Raw genomic sequence first — 12,900 nt, 5'->3', positions numbered from 1 at the left:
ATGGTGCCATCGACCAATCTCTTCCTCCTGCACCTCGGTCTGAACCGGATGGTCGCCGCGGCGCACAGCGGTTGCGGACCCCACTGCCCTGACCCCGCCGCCACCGTCGACGACCAACGGCTCGTGCCCGATCGACACGCTGAAGCTGGGCGTGTGTGCCAACGTGCTGAACCTGCTAAAGCTCGGGCTCGGCATGCCGCCCAGCGAGGCCTGATGCCCGCTGCTGGCCGACCTGGACGCCATGGTGTGCCTCTGCACCACCATCAGGGCCAAGGTCCTCGGTGTCATCAACCTCAACGTCCATGTCGATGATGTATACACATGACATGCATGCACCTTCCTAAGTATATACTACTCCTTCAGTTTGTGTTTCAGTTCATCTATATGGCTCATGCATGTCTAAGTTCGGTGTCATGCATTCGCGTTATGCATGCATGTAGTGATCACTTCGAAAGTGTGTCATGTTGTGGTGTCCAAATAAATGACCCATGTAATCGGCGGTTTGTATCATCATGTGAAATACTGAACCGGCTATATGCCGCTAGCTTGTATCATCTGAAATATGTTTTTTTAGAACGAAGGCTCGCGATGAGCCCGGCTTTGAATTAACAAAGCCATCAACCGGCCAGGAATTACAACACAGCAACAAGCACATCAGCCGAACGATACAAGGGAGCACCCTAGGAGGCTTACAACTAAACGAAGAATACTATCTCGAAACATAAAGAAGAGGAAGCCCAAGCTAGTACATGCCGCCGACCGCAGCAAACAAGAACCAAGAGTTGCGAGCAGCATGAGCACAACGAGGATCTGCAGAAACATAGTGGAGTTATGGACATGACCAAGTCCAAGGATGGAGGAATACAAGCTTCTTCCTTCGCTCTCACCGTAGAGGGACCCTACCCTCTCGCCTTGGATCGAAATGCGCCGCCGACGGACATGAGAGACGCTCACCCTAAAGCAGGAGAGATGCCGACCTCGAGTCCTGGAACAGGCACAAAGCACAACCGCCTAGAACATGAGCACACCTCATCTGACACACCGATGCAACCTAGGACACCTGAAAACAGCGGGAAAGCCACCGGGAGGAGCCACTGAAGAACAAGTAGCAAGGACATCAGCAGAGGCTGCAGAACGACGAGGAGAAAGAGTCGTCGGCAGCTGAAGAGAAACACAGGGCGTCCACGGCCAGGGACGAGCTGCTACTGCCGGGAAGAGGAACCCTATCCCCTACCGCCGGATCGCAGACGCCGTACCGCCGGAGCTGAGCCAAACACGCCACCGCCAAGGAGCACCACACTTGAGGGGAGCAGGGACAGACTTCCCTGCGAGCCAGACCAACCACAGCCACCTGATACCCAGATCCGCCCAAAATTCCACCTTTGCTGCCCCTCACCCGAACGCACGCTCCCCAGGCGGCGCCTCCAAGGAGGACACGACGCGCAGCGTGCCGTCACCGCCCAATCCAAGAAGGATTTTGGGCTTTCACCGGGAGGGGAACGGGGGTGGATGGGGTTGGGACCTCAGCTGCACCTCCAAGGAGGAAGGGCCGCGCCCAAGAACGTCGCTGCCACCGGGCTGGACCAGCCGACCAATGGTTTCCCACGATCCAAAACCACACTACCGGGCACCCATCCACACCGTTTCGTTGACCGAAGCTGCTGGAACTGGCGGGGATGAGGGAGCTGAAGGGAAGGGGAGTCGAACCTCAGATCTGGCGAAGAGGGGGATCCCACGCCGCAGCCATCGCCCGCCACCGTCCCACCACCCGCGTGGTCGGGAACGCCGGCCAGGACCACCCACGGACGCTGCCGCCGCGCCAAGGGCCGCCGCCCCAGATCCGGAGTCCTCTGTCAGGAACAGAGCGAGCAGGGCCTCGCCGCCACCGTCACCGGCGACCGCGCAGGCTTGCCGGCGGCCACCTCGGGTGGCGATGAGGGGGAAGAAGGTGAGGGGTGGCGACGCTGGGCGGAAACCCTAGTCGCCTCCCGAGTCGCCCGAGCGGACGACGCGGGGGCTGCGGGGTAGATGCGTGCGTCGTTGAAGTAGTGTTAACTCGATCTGTGTGTTATACATATTCTGATGCGTCATAATTGACTCCTAAAACATATACTCCCTCCGTTCCATAATATAAAACCAGCATTCTTATGTTTAAGATCAAAGAGGCATATAACTTTTTGACAAGTCAAACCTCACAAACTAGGAAACATATTTACATCTTGAATGCCAACATATATCATTAGATTCGTCGTAAGATTTAGTTTCATATTTTATATATTTGGTATGGTAGATATAAATAGTTCTCTATAAACTTGCTCAAAGTTTGCAATCTTTGAGTTTTAGAAAATCTATACACACTATATTATGAAAGGGATGGAGTACATGCACCTAGATCAAAGTCAACTCTAAGTTTTATATGGATCATAGGAAGAGAAAAACAAATAACTCGGATCAAGGATGAATTAATTTAGTATTGGCAATAGCTTTATCGCCAACGGCGTGCGGATATATGACAATGGAGCTGTAATACGACATCATGGAGCTGCGATCTTTCTATCGGCCGGGCAGTTCATCTTATATATCCTTACATGCAGTTACGGACCCAGAACTTCTCGAAGAATAGTAAATGTTTAGAGTTTCATTATTTTGCATCAAAGTCATTGCAAAAGAAGTGGAATCTGCTTATGTCTTGGTGCGATCTTAGGCAGGAGAGTGTTCTATTGTATCACATAGCGCCTTTTCCTTCTTGTGTATGGGTCAAACTGGTTTGTGCAATTCAAATTGCTAGATGAAGTGGGCCGAAAGTGAGCTTGAGTTGAGCTGACCACTTGGCCGGTTTTAGATGATGGGTGGGATTGCAATTTTATATTGGCCTCCACGACTTAGGCTGGGCATTCATTAATTATCTACAAAATAATATTGGTATACTTGCATGAATGCAGGTAAAAAAATCATCATGGAAAATCCTACTCTAAAATCATTGTTATTTTTGTAATATATATAATTGTTGTGGCTACAAGGCAGGAAGAAGTGATAAAATCCCAGTCTAATGTTGGAAGAAGATCGGAATGCATCCAAGGGGAGAAAACAAAGAGAATGTAAGTCTTGCAGATTTCCCCCGAGTAAAGTAAAAAGTCCTTTATTATCCTGGTTGTCTTGCGCAACCCCTTTCCCTGCTCAAACATGTTCGTTTAAAATTAGGTTGTTCTTTGGTTTCTACGACTTCATGTGAAGGATAGTGGATGTACTGCCCGAAGGGCGCAATATGTGTCTGATGTTTGGGTGCCATTTTTTGTGTTTTCCTTTGTCTTATTTTGTCCTTTTAAATATTTCTCTTTTCTTATGTTTTACTTTCTTCACATTTAATTTGCATTTATGTTTACTTTGTTCATTTTCTGTGTTTTTTTGGAAAACCTTGAATATATATTAATCGGCCACGTGCTCAGCTCAACTAAGGCTCACTTTCAAACTAACATTAACATCTGTTTCTGAAACATATTAAATAAAAAACATACTTTCCACAAATAAAATATTAGTAGATATGCTGCACTATTAAGCATTAAGTATCTGTCAAGGCTTCCCCAGGAAAAAAATAGATCTGCCAAGGCGCAATGCCCACTATCCTTCTTCCTTCACATATAACGTTTAATAGGATGACTCATTCAGCCTTGCATACACTAGAAATTCATGAGCTACATATTCATCCTTGCATAAACTAGTAATTAATCAGTTTGCTACAGACTAAACGCAGTGTGGATCTTTGCATACAACAAATAGTACACTCAGTTATTTTACCTAGACTAGAAGCTCAACAACGTAATACAACATTTCCGTGGATAGAGAGCATATGATTTCACTTTTAGTAAATCTCAAGTTGTCTAATACTTTAAGGTATTGATTACCTAAAATGGCATACTATTACCTAACATAAAAGTTTAGTACTGAGAGTGCGCGATTTTCCAGAAACTACGATAAGTGTAGGTGTTGATCCGAAGATTGAAAGACAAGTGAAATATAAATATATTATAGATAATTGAAAAATAGAAAATTAGTAATTTCTTCATGTGCACTTGTTCACACAGCGGCCTAGCTCTATCACATGAATATTGTAAGCTAGTTTTTTTTGTTGCGGCGATATTGTAAACTAGCTACTACAGCAGTGTAATTCCCTTGTCAATATTGAAATTATTTGCCAGCACAACCACTGCCCAGATGGGACAATTAACTAATAATTAGACAGCTAGTTGTAGCGTATGTGTCCATGCCAACGAGCCAGTATATAATAAACCAAAGTACGAAACGTATACTAGACATCTCTGCGCTGGTAGTAGCTTGCATGTGCATGCATGGCCACATGTAATCTCCTATATTTTCCTCCCGTGACCCTGAAGATCAGGTTATGTGCCAGCTCGTAGCGCTGCCATGCATATATATTCCTTTGTCCTATCCTATGTATGCCCTCAAGATTACAGCTAAATTTGCAAACCCATCAAACATATCTCATGGCGCAGGTCTAAGGGTTTTGCTCGTTAGCAAACAAGTTAAGCTCCAATAATGGCACACTAGTGGTGGTATATATTTTTCGCAAATTACGGCAAGAGTCAAACTCGATATATCATGACGTGCTTGCACTTGTTGCACAAATGCACACTACATCCCGGCCTATAAATACCACCCCAAGCAACCAAAGAAAAGCATCACAAGCTAGCAAGCCCACCTAGCTCAGCCACAACCCAGTACACTCTTGCTGGCTACTTGTTTCATCAGCATAGCAATGGCGCCCTCCAAGGTCGCCCTCTTCCTCGCCCTGAACCTGGTCCTCATGGCAGCCGCGCATGGCTGCGGGTCGTACTGCGGCAACACACCGGCCATCCCAGTGCCAACCCCGCCGATGGCCATGCCCCCGCCCGTCATCCCAGTCCCAACCCCGCCGACGACCGGAGGCGGCAGCGGCCCCTGCTCGATCAACACGCTGAAGCTGAAGGCGTGCGCCAACATACTGAACCTGCTAAAGCTCAACCTCGGCGTGCCGGCAAGCGAGGACTGCTGCCCCCTGCTGAGCGGGCTTGCCGACCTCGAAGCCGCCGTCTGTCTCTGCACCGCCATCAACGCCAACGTCCTCGGCATCAAGCTCAACGTCCCTGTCGACCTCGTGCTCCTCCTCAACCAGTGCGGCAAGACTTGCCCCGCCGACTTCACCTGCCCCAGCTGATCCACCCATCATCCATCGATCGATGCATCACAAACCATGCATCGTCGTGGTCACAATCGTCACTGGTTTGCATGTCATACGCATGCAGTTACATATTTTGTTTCCTCTTCCAGTTGGTCGTCATCACACTCGTCATTTATAAGATACTCTTGTTGATCACTGCATTTCGATATGATATCATCTAAATGCATGGTTTGCATATTTGTAAAATGATATACATACTTGTACACGTACGTGGAATAAAATGATTCAACTTGTGTTAACTGAACCCGTGATATATTGCCAGCTTGTATGCACACATTATTGCATGAATTATGATCAGATCCACGTCTTCTATCTGATCATGGCCTCTATTCTTTGCTTTTGCGAGCTACAACCGCAGCAACTCGCTTGGCATGGTTTTCTTTTTCTTAAGCTTAAGCAGAACCACAAAGAACCATGCATCTGCGAAACGGAACAATACTTTGGATAACGTAATCATGGGATCGATAAACTGAACTATAAATCTTTTGCGGGGTAAAGCGAGTAAAATTTATTTGAACCAGGTCTATGTGATGTTGCAACACTTTGACCTAAATTTCGTCATTGTGATAATTTGAATCAAATTTTAACTTCACAATTTCACGCTATACTAGAATAGGCTGACCAGATCGCTTTTGACAGTTGGATCTCGTGCAATAGGTCAAGCTAAAACCGTTCATTGTGTCCATAAAGTAAAATTTGGCCCCGCAAACATCACAATACCTGTTTTAACTCGAAATGTGTTCTATAACACACATGAATGTAGTGTTCTATTGAAAGTCATTTAGCATCGTCTAGCAAGATAAATCCCTGAAGGAATAAGCAGTAACTGGTTGGAGTACCCATACATCTAAATTTATGAATAACTACCAATCATATGGTCCAAATATATTGGTACATACGAATGCGTGTATCAAACATATGCTTATTTATTTATCTTGAGCATCATATATTTTTATTAGCATGTAATTTTTGGATCCTTTCGATGGGGGTTACTAAGTTTGAAAGAAGGAAATTATGTAGAAAAATATCTCACATAGCCCTTTTGGATGAAGTAACTATTATCCTTGTAATAATTTCGAAGGACAATGTCTATCCTTTAAATTCATACGAAACTTATGTCAAGTACCAGACGAGATACCTTTTTGCCAAATCATATGCTCACCTCGTTTGGAAGTAGATATCTTTTAGGAATGTGTATGGCCTTCAACGGACAATCTCAATAATTGTTTTTCATATGAATATGTTAATCAAGTTTTACAGATCGCGATATTAAAAAAATTACAAAAAATCTCATGATAGTATTTTCATTATACAACATTAACATTTCCCATGCATATTGTGTTTTAAAGTTGTTCATTTATTAATTATAGAACTCTTATGTATTAATAAGGTTTAATTGTTTGTAATTACAGAAATAAAAATACAACAACAACAACAAAGCCTTTAGTCCCAAGCAAGTTGGGGTAGGCTAGAGGTGAAACCCATAAGCTCTCGCAACCAACTCATGGCTCTGGCACATGGATAGCAAGCTTCCATGCACCCCTGTCCATAGCTAGCTCTTCGGTGATACCCCAATCCTTCAGGTCTCTCTTAACGGACTCCTCCCATGTCAAATTCGGTCTACCCCGCCCTCTCTTGACATTCTCCGCACGCTTTAGCCATCCGCTATGCACTGGAGCTTCTGGAGGCCTGCGCTGGATATGCCCAAACCATCTCAGACGATGTTGGACAAGCTTCTCTTCAATTGGTGCTACCCCAACTCTATCTCGTATATCATCATTCCGGACTCGATCCTTCCTCGTGTGGCCACACATCCATCTCAACATACGCATCTCCGCCACACCTAACTGTTGAACATGTCGCCTTTTAGTCGGCCAACACTCAGCGCCATACAACATTGCGGGTCGAACCGCCGTCCTGTAGAACTTGCCTTTTAGCTTTTGTGGCACTCTCTTGTCACAGAGAATGCCAGAAGCTTGGCGCCACTTCATCCATCCGGCTTTGATCCGATGGTTCACATCTTCATCAATACCCCCATCCTCCTGCAGCATTGTCCCCAAATACCGAAAGGTGTCCTTCCGAGGTACCACCTGACCATCAAGGCTAACCTCCTCCTCCTCACACCTAGTAGTACTGAAACCGCACATCATGTACTCGGTTTTAGTCCTACTAAGCCTAAACCCTTTCGATTCCAAGGTTTGTCTCCATAACTCTAACTTCCTATTTACCCCCGCCCGACTATCGTCAACTAGCACCACATCATCCGCAAAGAGCATACACCATGGGATATCTCCTTGTATATCCCTTGTGACCTCATCCATCACCAATGCAAAAAGATAAGGGCTCAAAGCTGACACCTGATGCAGTCCTATCTTAATCGGGAAGTCATCAGTGTCGACATCACTTGTTCGAACACTTGTCACAACATTATCGTACATGTCCTTGATGAGGGTAATGTACTTTGCTGGGACTTTGTGTTTCTCCAAGGCCCACCACATGACATTCCGCGGTATCTTATCATAGGCCTTCTCCAAGTCAATGAACACCATATGCAAGTCCTTCTTTTGCTCCCTATATCTCTCCATAAGCTGTCGTACCAAGAAAATGGCTTCCATGGTCGACCTCCCAGGCATGAAACCAAACTGGTTTTTGGTCACGCTTGTCATTCTTCTTAAGCGGTGCTCAATGACTCTCTCCCATAGCTTCATTGTATGGCTCATCAGCTTAATTCCACGGTAATTAGTACAACTCTGAACATCCCCCTTGTTCTTGAAGATTGGTACTAATATACTCCGTCTCCATTCTTCTGGCATCTTGTTTGCCCGAAAAATGAGATTGAAAAGCCTGGTTAGCCATACTATCGCTATGTCCCCGAGACCTTTCCACACCTCAATGGGGATACAATCCGGGCCCATCGCCTTGCCTCCCTTCATCCTTTTTAAAGCCTCCTTGACCTCAGACTCCTGGATTCGATGCACAAAACGCATGCTGGTCTCATCAAAAGAGTCATCCAGTTCAATGGTAGAGCTTTCATTCTCCCCATTGAACAGCTTGTCGAAGTACTCCCGCCATCTATGCTTAATCTCCTCGTCCTTCACCAAGAGTTGGCCTGCTCCGTCCTTGATGCATTTGACTTGGCCAATATCCCTCGTCTTCCTCTCTCGGATCTTGGCCATCTTATAGATGTCCCTTTCGCCTTCCTTCGTGCCTAACCGTTGGTAGAGGTCCTCATACGCCCGACCCCTTGCTTCACCAACAGCTCGCTTTGCGGCCTTCTTCGCCATCTTGTACTGATATTGGAGACAAATATCTACAATATATACTGACTCCAGCCCCTTAATTGGGGTCCTCTCTTGCACAATATCCTCGGTACATAAGAGATACATGACAAAAATAGAGGAGTTTTTTACGGTACAAATTACTACAGAATTTATTGTATAGTACTCCCTCTGTTCCAAAATAGATGACCCAACTTTGTAGTAACTTTGTACTAAAGTAAGTACAAAGTTGAGTCATCTATTTTTAAACGGAGGGAGTTGTATTAAATTGATCTATTTTTTTTTGAAAAGGAGGTTAAAGTTCCCGGCCTCTGCATCAAGCGATGCATGCATCCTTCTTTATTAATTATTCAACCAGGCCTGACAAAAACTTACATCAAGCCACCCGGCGCCACCACTCACACCTACAAACTCGACAATGTGGGTGCTCTGACTCCCCATATCTAAAATCAGTGTCATCATCGATCCATCCACATAACGTATCAGAACCTACATCCGGTGCAGCAATTCTAAAGCGTACATGACACATACGGTTTAGAAGGCGCCATCATCATCGTCCCGCTGACCCATCTTCGGGAAAGAGATCCGCATTATGCTTGCCAGTCCGGCCACCCGTCGACGCCACCACGGCGCCCAACGGCACCACCTCCCTGTGCGCGAAATGCTAAGCGCGTCGCGGTCGCCACCGGTACACCTCAGCACCATGCAGCCAAGTACCACCAGCCGGCACAGATTGAAGTCTCTGGAAGATCTGTCATGCGTAGCACTTACCGAACAGGCATGACAAAGCGTAGCACCTATCGACCAAGCTTGGCTTGACATCTCCACCGAAGCTTCTTGCAAGACGAACCCACTCCTCTGCATGCCTCTGTCTTCCAGCGCTGCTCCACAAACGATGCTCCATCGAGAGAAACCACACCACAGTGCCGCCATCGTCCAATCTGAAAGACCAGATCCAAGGGTTTCCCCCGGAGCAACACGAGTGGGTTGACAGTAGTTACCCCAATGATGCCTTCATTAAGGTAACGACACAGAATGCCGCCATCGGCTCGGTTTTCACCGGCAACTATTGTCCCCGACTCACAGCTGGAACTAGATGACGGATCCCGAGATCCGAACACCCAACCTCAGACTGACCACCTCCGATGAAAGAGATGACAACCATCGTTGGTTGCACCGGCCAGACCAGATCTGACCGGTGGTGCCACCACCGAGACCACCAGGCCCTCCATGCCACCGCCCCTGATCCGAATGCAGATTGCGCACCACCGCTGCCAAGTCAGCCACCACTTCCGACTGCAGCCGCTGCTGCCGCCCGAAAGGGCCTGCTGCTGCGCCCGCCGCCCTATAGCCGCCTCCTGAGGGAGGGTCGGCCATTGCCGCCGCCTGCTCCAGCCATCTCCGGGGCGTCGCAAAAACTGGATCGCCCGCGTGACCTCAAGCCTAGTAGCGTTGCACCACCCCTGAGACGCAGGAGAGAGGAAATCCTCCGCCACCCCCGACGGCTAGGTTTGTTGGGTATTGCCCGAGTTGCCTAACGGGGGCGACGTGGGGGCATATCAATATAAGAAATTCATGCCTAATGAACACACGGAAGGTCATTAAATTGGGGGAGAATTTCACTTCCCTGGCCTCTGCACCAACTAGGGATGCATACAACCCTTGAAGTATGAGTATTTGGATTTTTAATCTTGGACAATGGCGTCGCCCCAGTAGCCCACCACCCGACACTGACCATGCATTGACAGACTTGTGCCGCTCTACCCATGTGTTTGCTCCCTTAGGCCTATGCCGCCACCGCAGTCCGCTAGATTCGGCCATAGCCCGTGTACCCCTCCGCCACTGTCGTCAGCATCCATTGCGGAGGCCGTGCACGACAACTAGTCGGTCAAATGCCAAAACGAAATTACTTGGCGTTGTGTTTTTTTTCTTTGACTCAAACACAGTGGATTCTGATGAGGTGTACTTCTAGGTTGAATTCATGGATTTTCCTTCATTAGATGAGGAAGATGGGTATCAAACGGAGGCGATGATGGCGATTCTTGAAGAAATAAAGCGTGTAGAGGAGCATGTTCTCAACTTCATGTTGGGATATTAAGTGTTGAATCAGCGCTAGTCATATGGGCATGTTGATCTGTATCAAGACGACTTTTCCCCTGATGCGCTATTCTAACACGTCTGGAGACCAAGATTGCATGCACTTAAAATGGAAGAACTGCCCATATACTCAACAAAGGAAATACTAGGGCCATCATAAAATTCCCACCGTCATTATTGAAGCATTTGCATCAAAAGATTTTGGGATTTGACACTCTTTGTATGGCATGCCAGGGTCTCACAAGTCACAGTGACATCAACGTGTTGCAGCGCTCTCCATTGCTTGCAAGGTTTTGTGCAGGCTAAGATCCTACATGTGGGGAGTGGGGGAGGTTAAAGGAAAGAAGGCCTAGCTTGCTTCCTTCCAAAAACTATGGGAGGCATGGGTTTTAGAGACATGAGAACTTATAATCAGGCTCTTCTAGCCAAACAAGCGTGCACATTCCTGAATCTGGATAGTCTTGTGGCACGACTACTGATGGAGAAGTAGTACCTCAATAATAACTTGGGTGATACCGTTTTTACAGGGAATGTGTCAGTTGTATGGCACTAGTGCCAGCTGGGGCACTAGGCCTTGGCCTTCATGTACATCCGATTGCGCCAGGAAATGGCGACTACAATGCTAGGCCACGAGTCCATCTGCTCCTAGGGATCTCCTACTGCAAATACTAAAAACTTCTTATTTTGAGACATAACTTTTGCTCGCCTATGAAGATCGACATGGTGGACTGGCCAAATAATTGTGTTAGTTAGAGGTTTTGTGGTTTTTTGAAGCATCTATGGACCGGTTCATGAAACCTTCTATCAAATTTGTCAGTTTTGAAAAGATTCCACGATGTTTTTCCCTTTTCCATATTTCTTTATCAGTTTTTCTTTTGACTTTAAAAAAATACATGTCTACTTTTTTTTACTACACATTGAACTGTTTTAGTATACACGATGATCTGTTTTTTTGATACACATTGAATTTTTTAAATACATGATGAACATTTATTCGAAATGCCAAATACATGTTGAACATTTTTCTATACAAAAACCAGTGCCGGCCTGGATACGTGTCCACACTAACGACTATGCATGTATAAGCTAAAGCTAGCTATGGAACATTTATAGTTGACTTCTCCTGCTCTCCAATGAATATGCACCTGCTATACGTTCCATGCGTGGTATCAACCTAAGTAGCAACTACAGGATGCATGTGCATGGCATGAAAGTCGTCACACAACATATCTTCAGCGCATATCTTCAACTAGAGCTTGTTTGAAAATACGCATGCCCATCAAGTATTGAAAGTCGCCGGGCGTATATCTCGCTCTAAACATTTTATTGGTTAGCGCACAGAGATTGAGGGCATCAATAAGGGTAAGGGTACACGTACGTAGATGGATTTTATTTTAGTTTAAGTTAAACTGTAGAATGAAACTTGATGCATGTATGAACGATAGATCATGGGATCAACACACTTGCATGCATGTATGTGCAACCGGGCCATCTACAAACACACAAACCCAAAACACCTACAAACCCTTGCTATCAATTGTAAGCCTTGCTTCCTCTCGACCAAAGCTTTCGCCATGGTCCCATCGACCAAGCTCTTCCTCCTGCACCTCGGTCTGAACCGGATGGTCGCCGCGGCGCACAGCGGTTGCGGACCCCACTGCCCGACCCCGCCGCCACCGTCGACGACCAACGGCTCGTGCCCGATCGACACGCTGAAGCTGGGCGTGTGTGCCAACGTGCTGAACCTGCTAAAGCTCGGGCTCGGCATGCCGCCCAGCGAGCCCTGATGCCCTCTGCTGGCTGACCTAGACGCCATGGTGTGCCTCTGCACCACCATCAGCGCCAAGGTCCTCGGTGTCATCAACCTCAACGTCCATGTCGATGATGTATACACATGACATGCATGCACCTTCCTAAGTATATACTACTCCTTCAGTTTGTGTTTCAGTTCATCTATATGGCTCATGCATGTCTAAGTTCGGTGTCATGCATTCGCGTTATGCATGCATGCAGTGATCACTTCGAAAGTGTGTCATGTTGTGGTGTCCAAATAAATGACCCACGTAATCGGCGGTTTGTATCATCATGTGAAATACTGAACGGGCTATATGCCCCTAGCTTGTATCATCTGAAATATGTTTTTTTAGAACGAAGGCTCGCGATGAGCCCGGTTTTGAATTAACAAAGCTATCAACCGGCCAGGAATTACAACACAACAACAAGCACATCGGCCGAACGATACAAGGGAGCACCCTAGGAGGCTTACAAGTCAACGCAGAATACTAGCTC

General features: G+C 46.7%; 1 protein-coding gene and 1 pseudogene across 1 annotated transcript; both read left to right on the top strand.

Moving 5' to 3' along the window:
* On the top strand, positions 1 to 325 carry LOC123090371 (cortical cell-delineating protein-like; annotated as a pseudogene).
* A 4,385-nt stretch (positions 326 to 4,710) lies between these two features.
* Positions 4,711 to 5,475, top strand: LOC123089661 (cortical cell-delineating protein-like). The gene has a single exon (XM_044511284.1). The coding sequence runs from the start codon at positions 4,775 to 4,777 to the stop codon at positions 5,210 to 5,212; it is 438 nt and encodes a 145-aa protein (XP_044367219.1). The 5' UTR covers positions 4,711 to 4,774; the 3' UTR covers positions 5,213 to 5,475.
* Positions 5,476 to 12,900: the final 7,425 nt, after the last annotated feature.

This window comes from Triticum aestivum, chromosome 4B, assembly GCF_018294505.1.
Source record: "Triticum aestivum cultivar Chinese Spring chromosome 4B, IWGSC CS RefSeq v2.1, whole genome shotgun sequence".
Classification (NCBI taxonomy): Eukaryota; Viridiplantae; Streptophyta; class Magnoliopsida; order Poales; family Poaceae; genus Triticum; species Triticum aestivum.
Note: the sequence above shows the minus strand (reverse complement) of the source record. Positions and strands in the feature narration are given on the sequence as shown.

What these genes read in the sequence shown, in the direction of transcription:
- LOC123089661 (XM_044511284.1), top strand. Translation starts at nt 4,775, where the DNA reads ATGGCGCCCTCCAAGGTCGCCCTCTTCCTCGCCCTGAACCTGGTCCTC.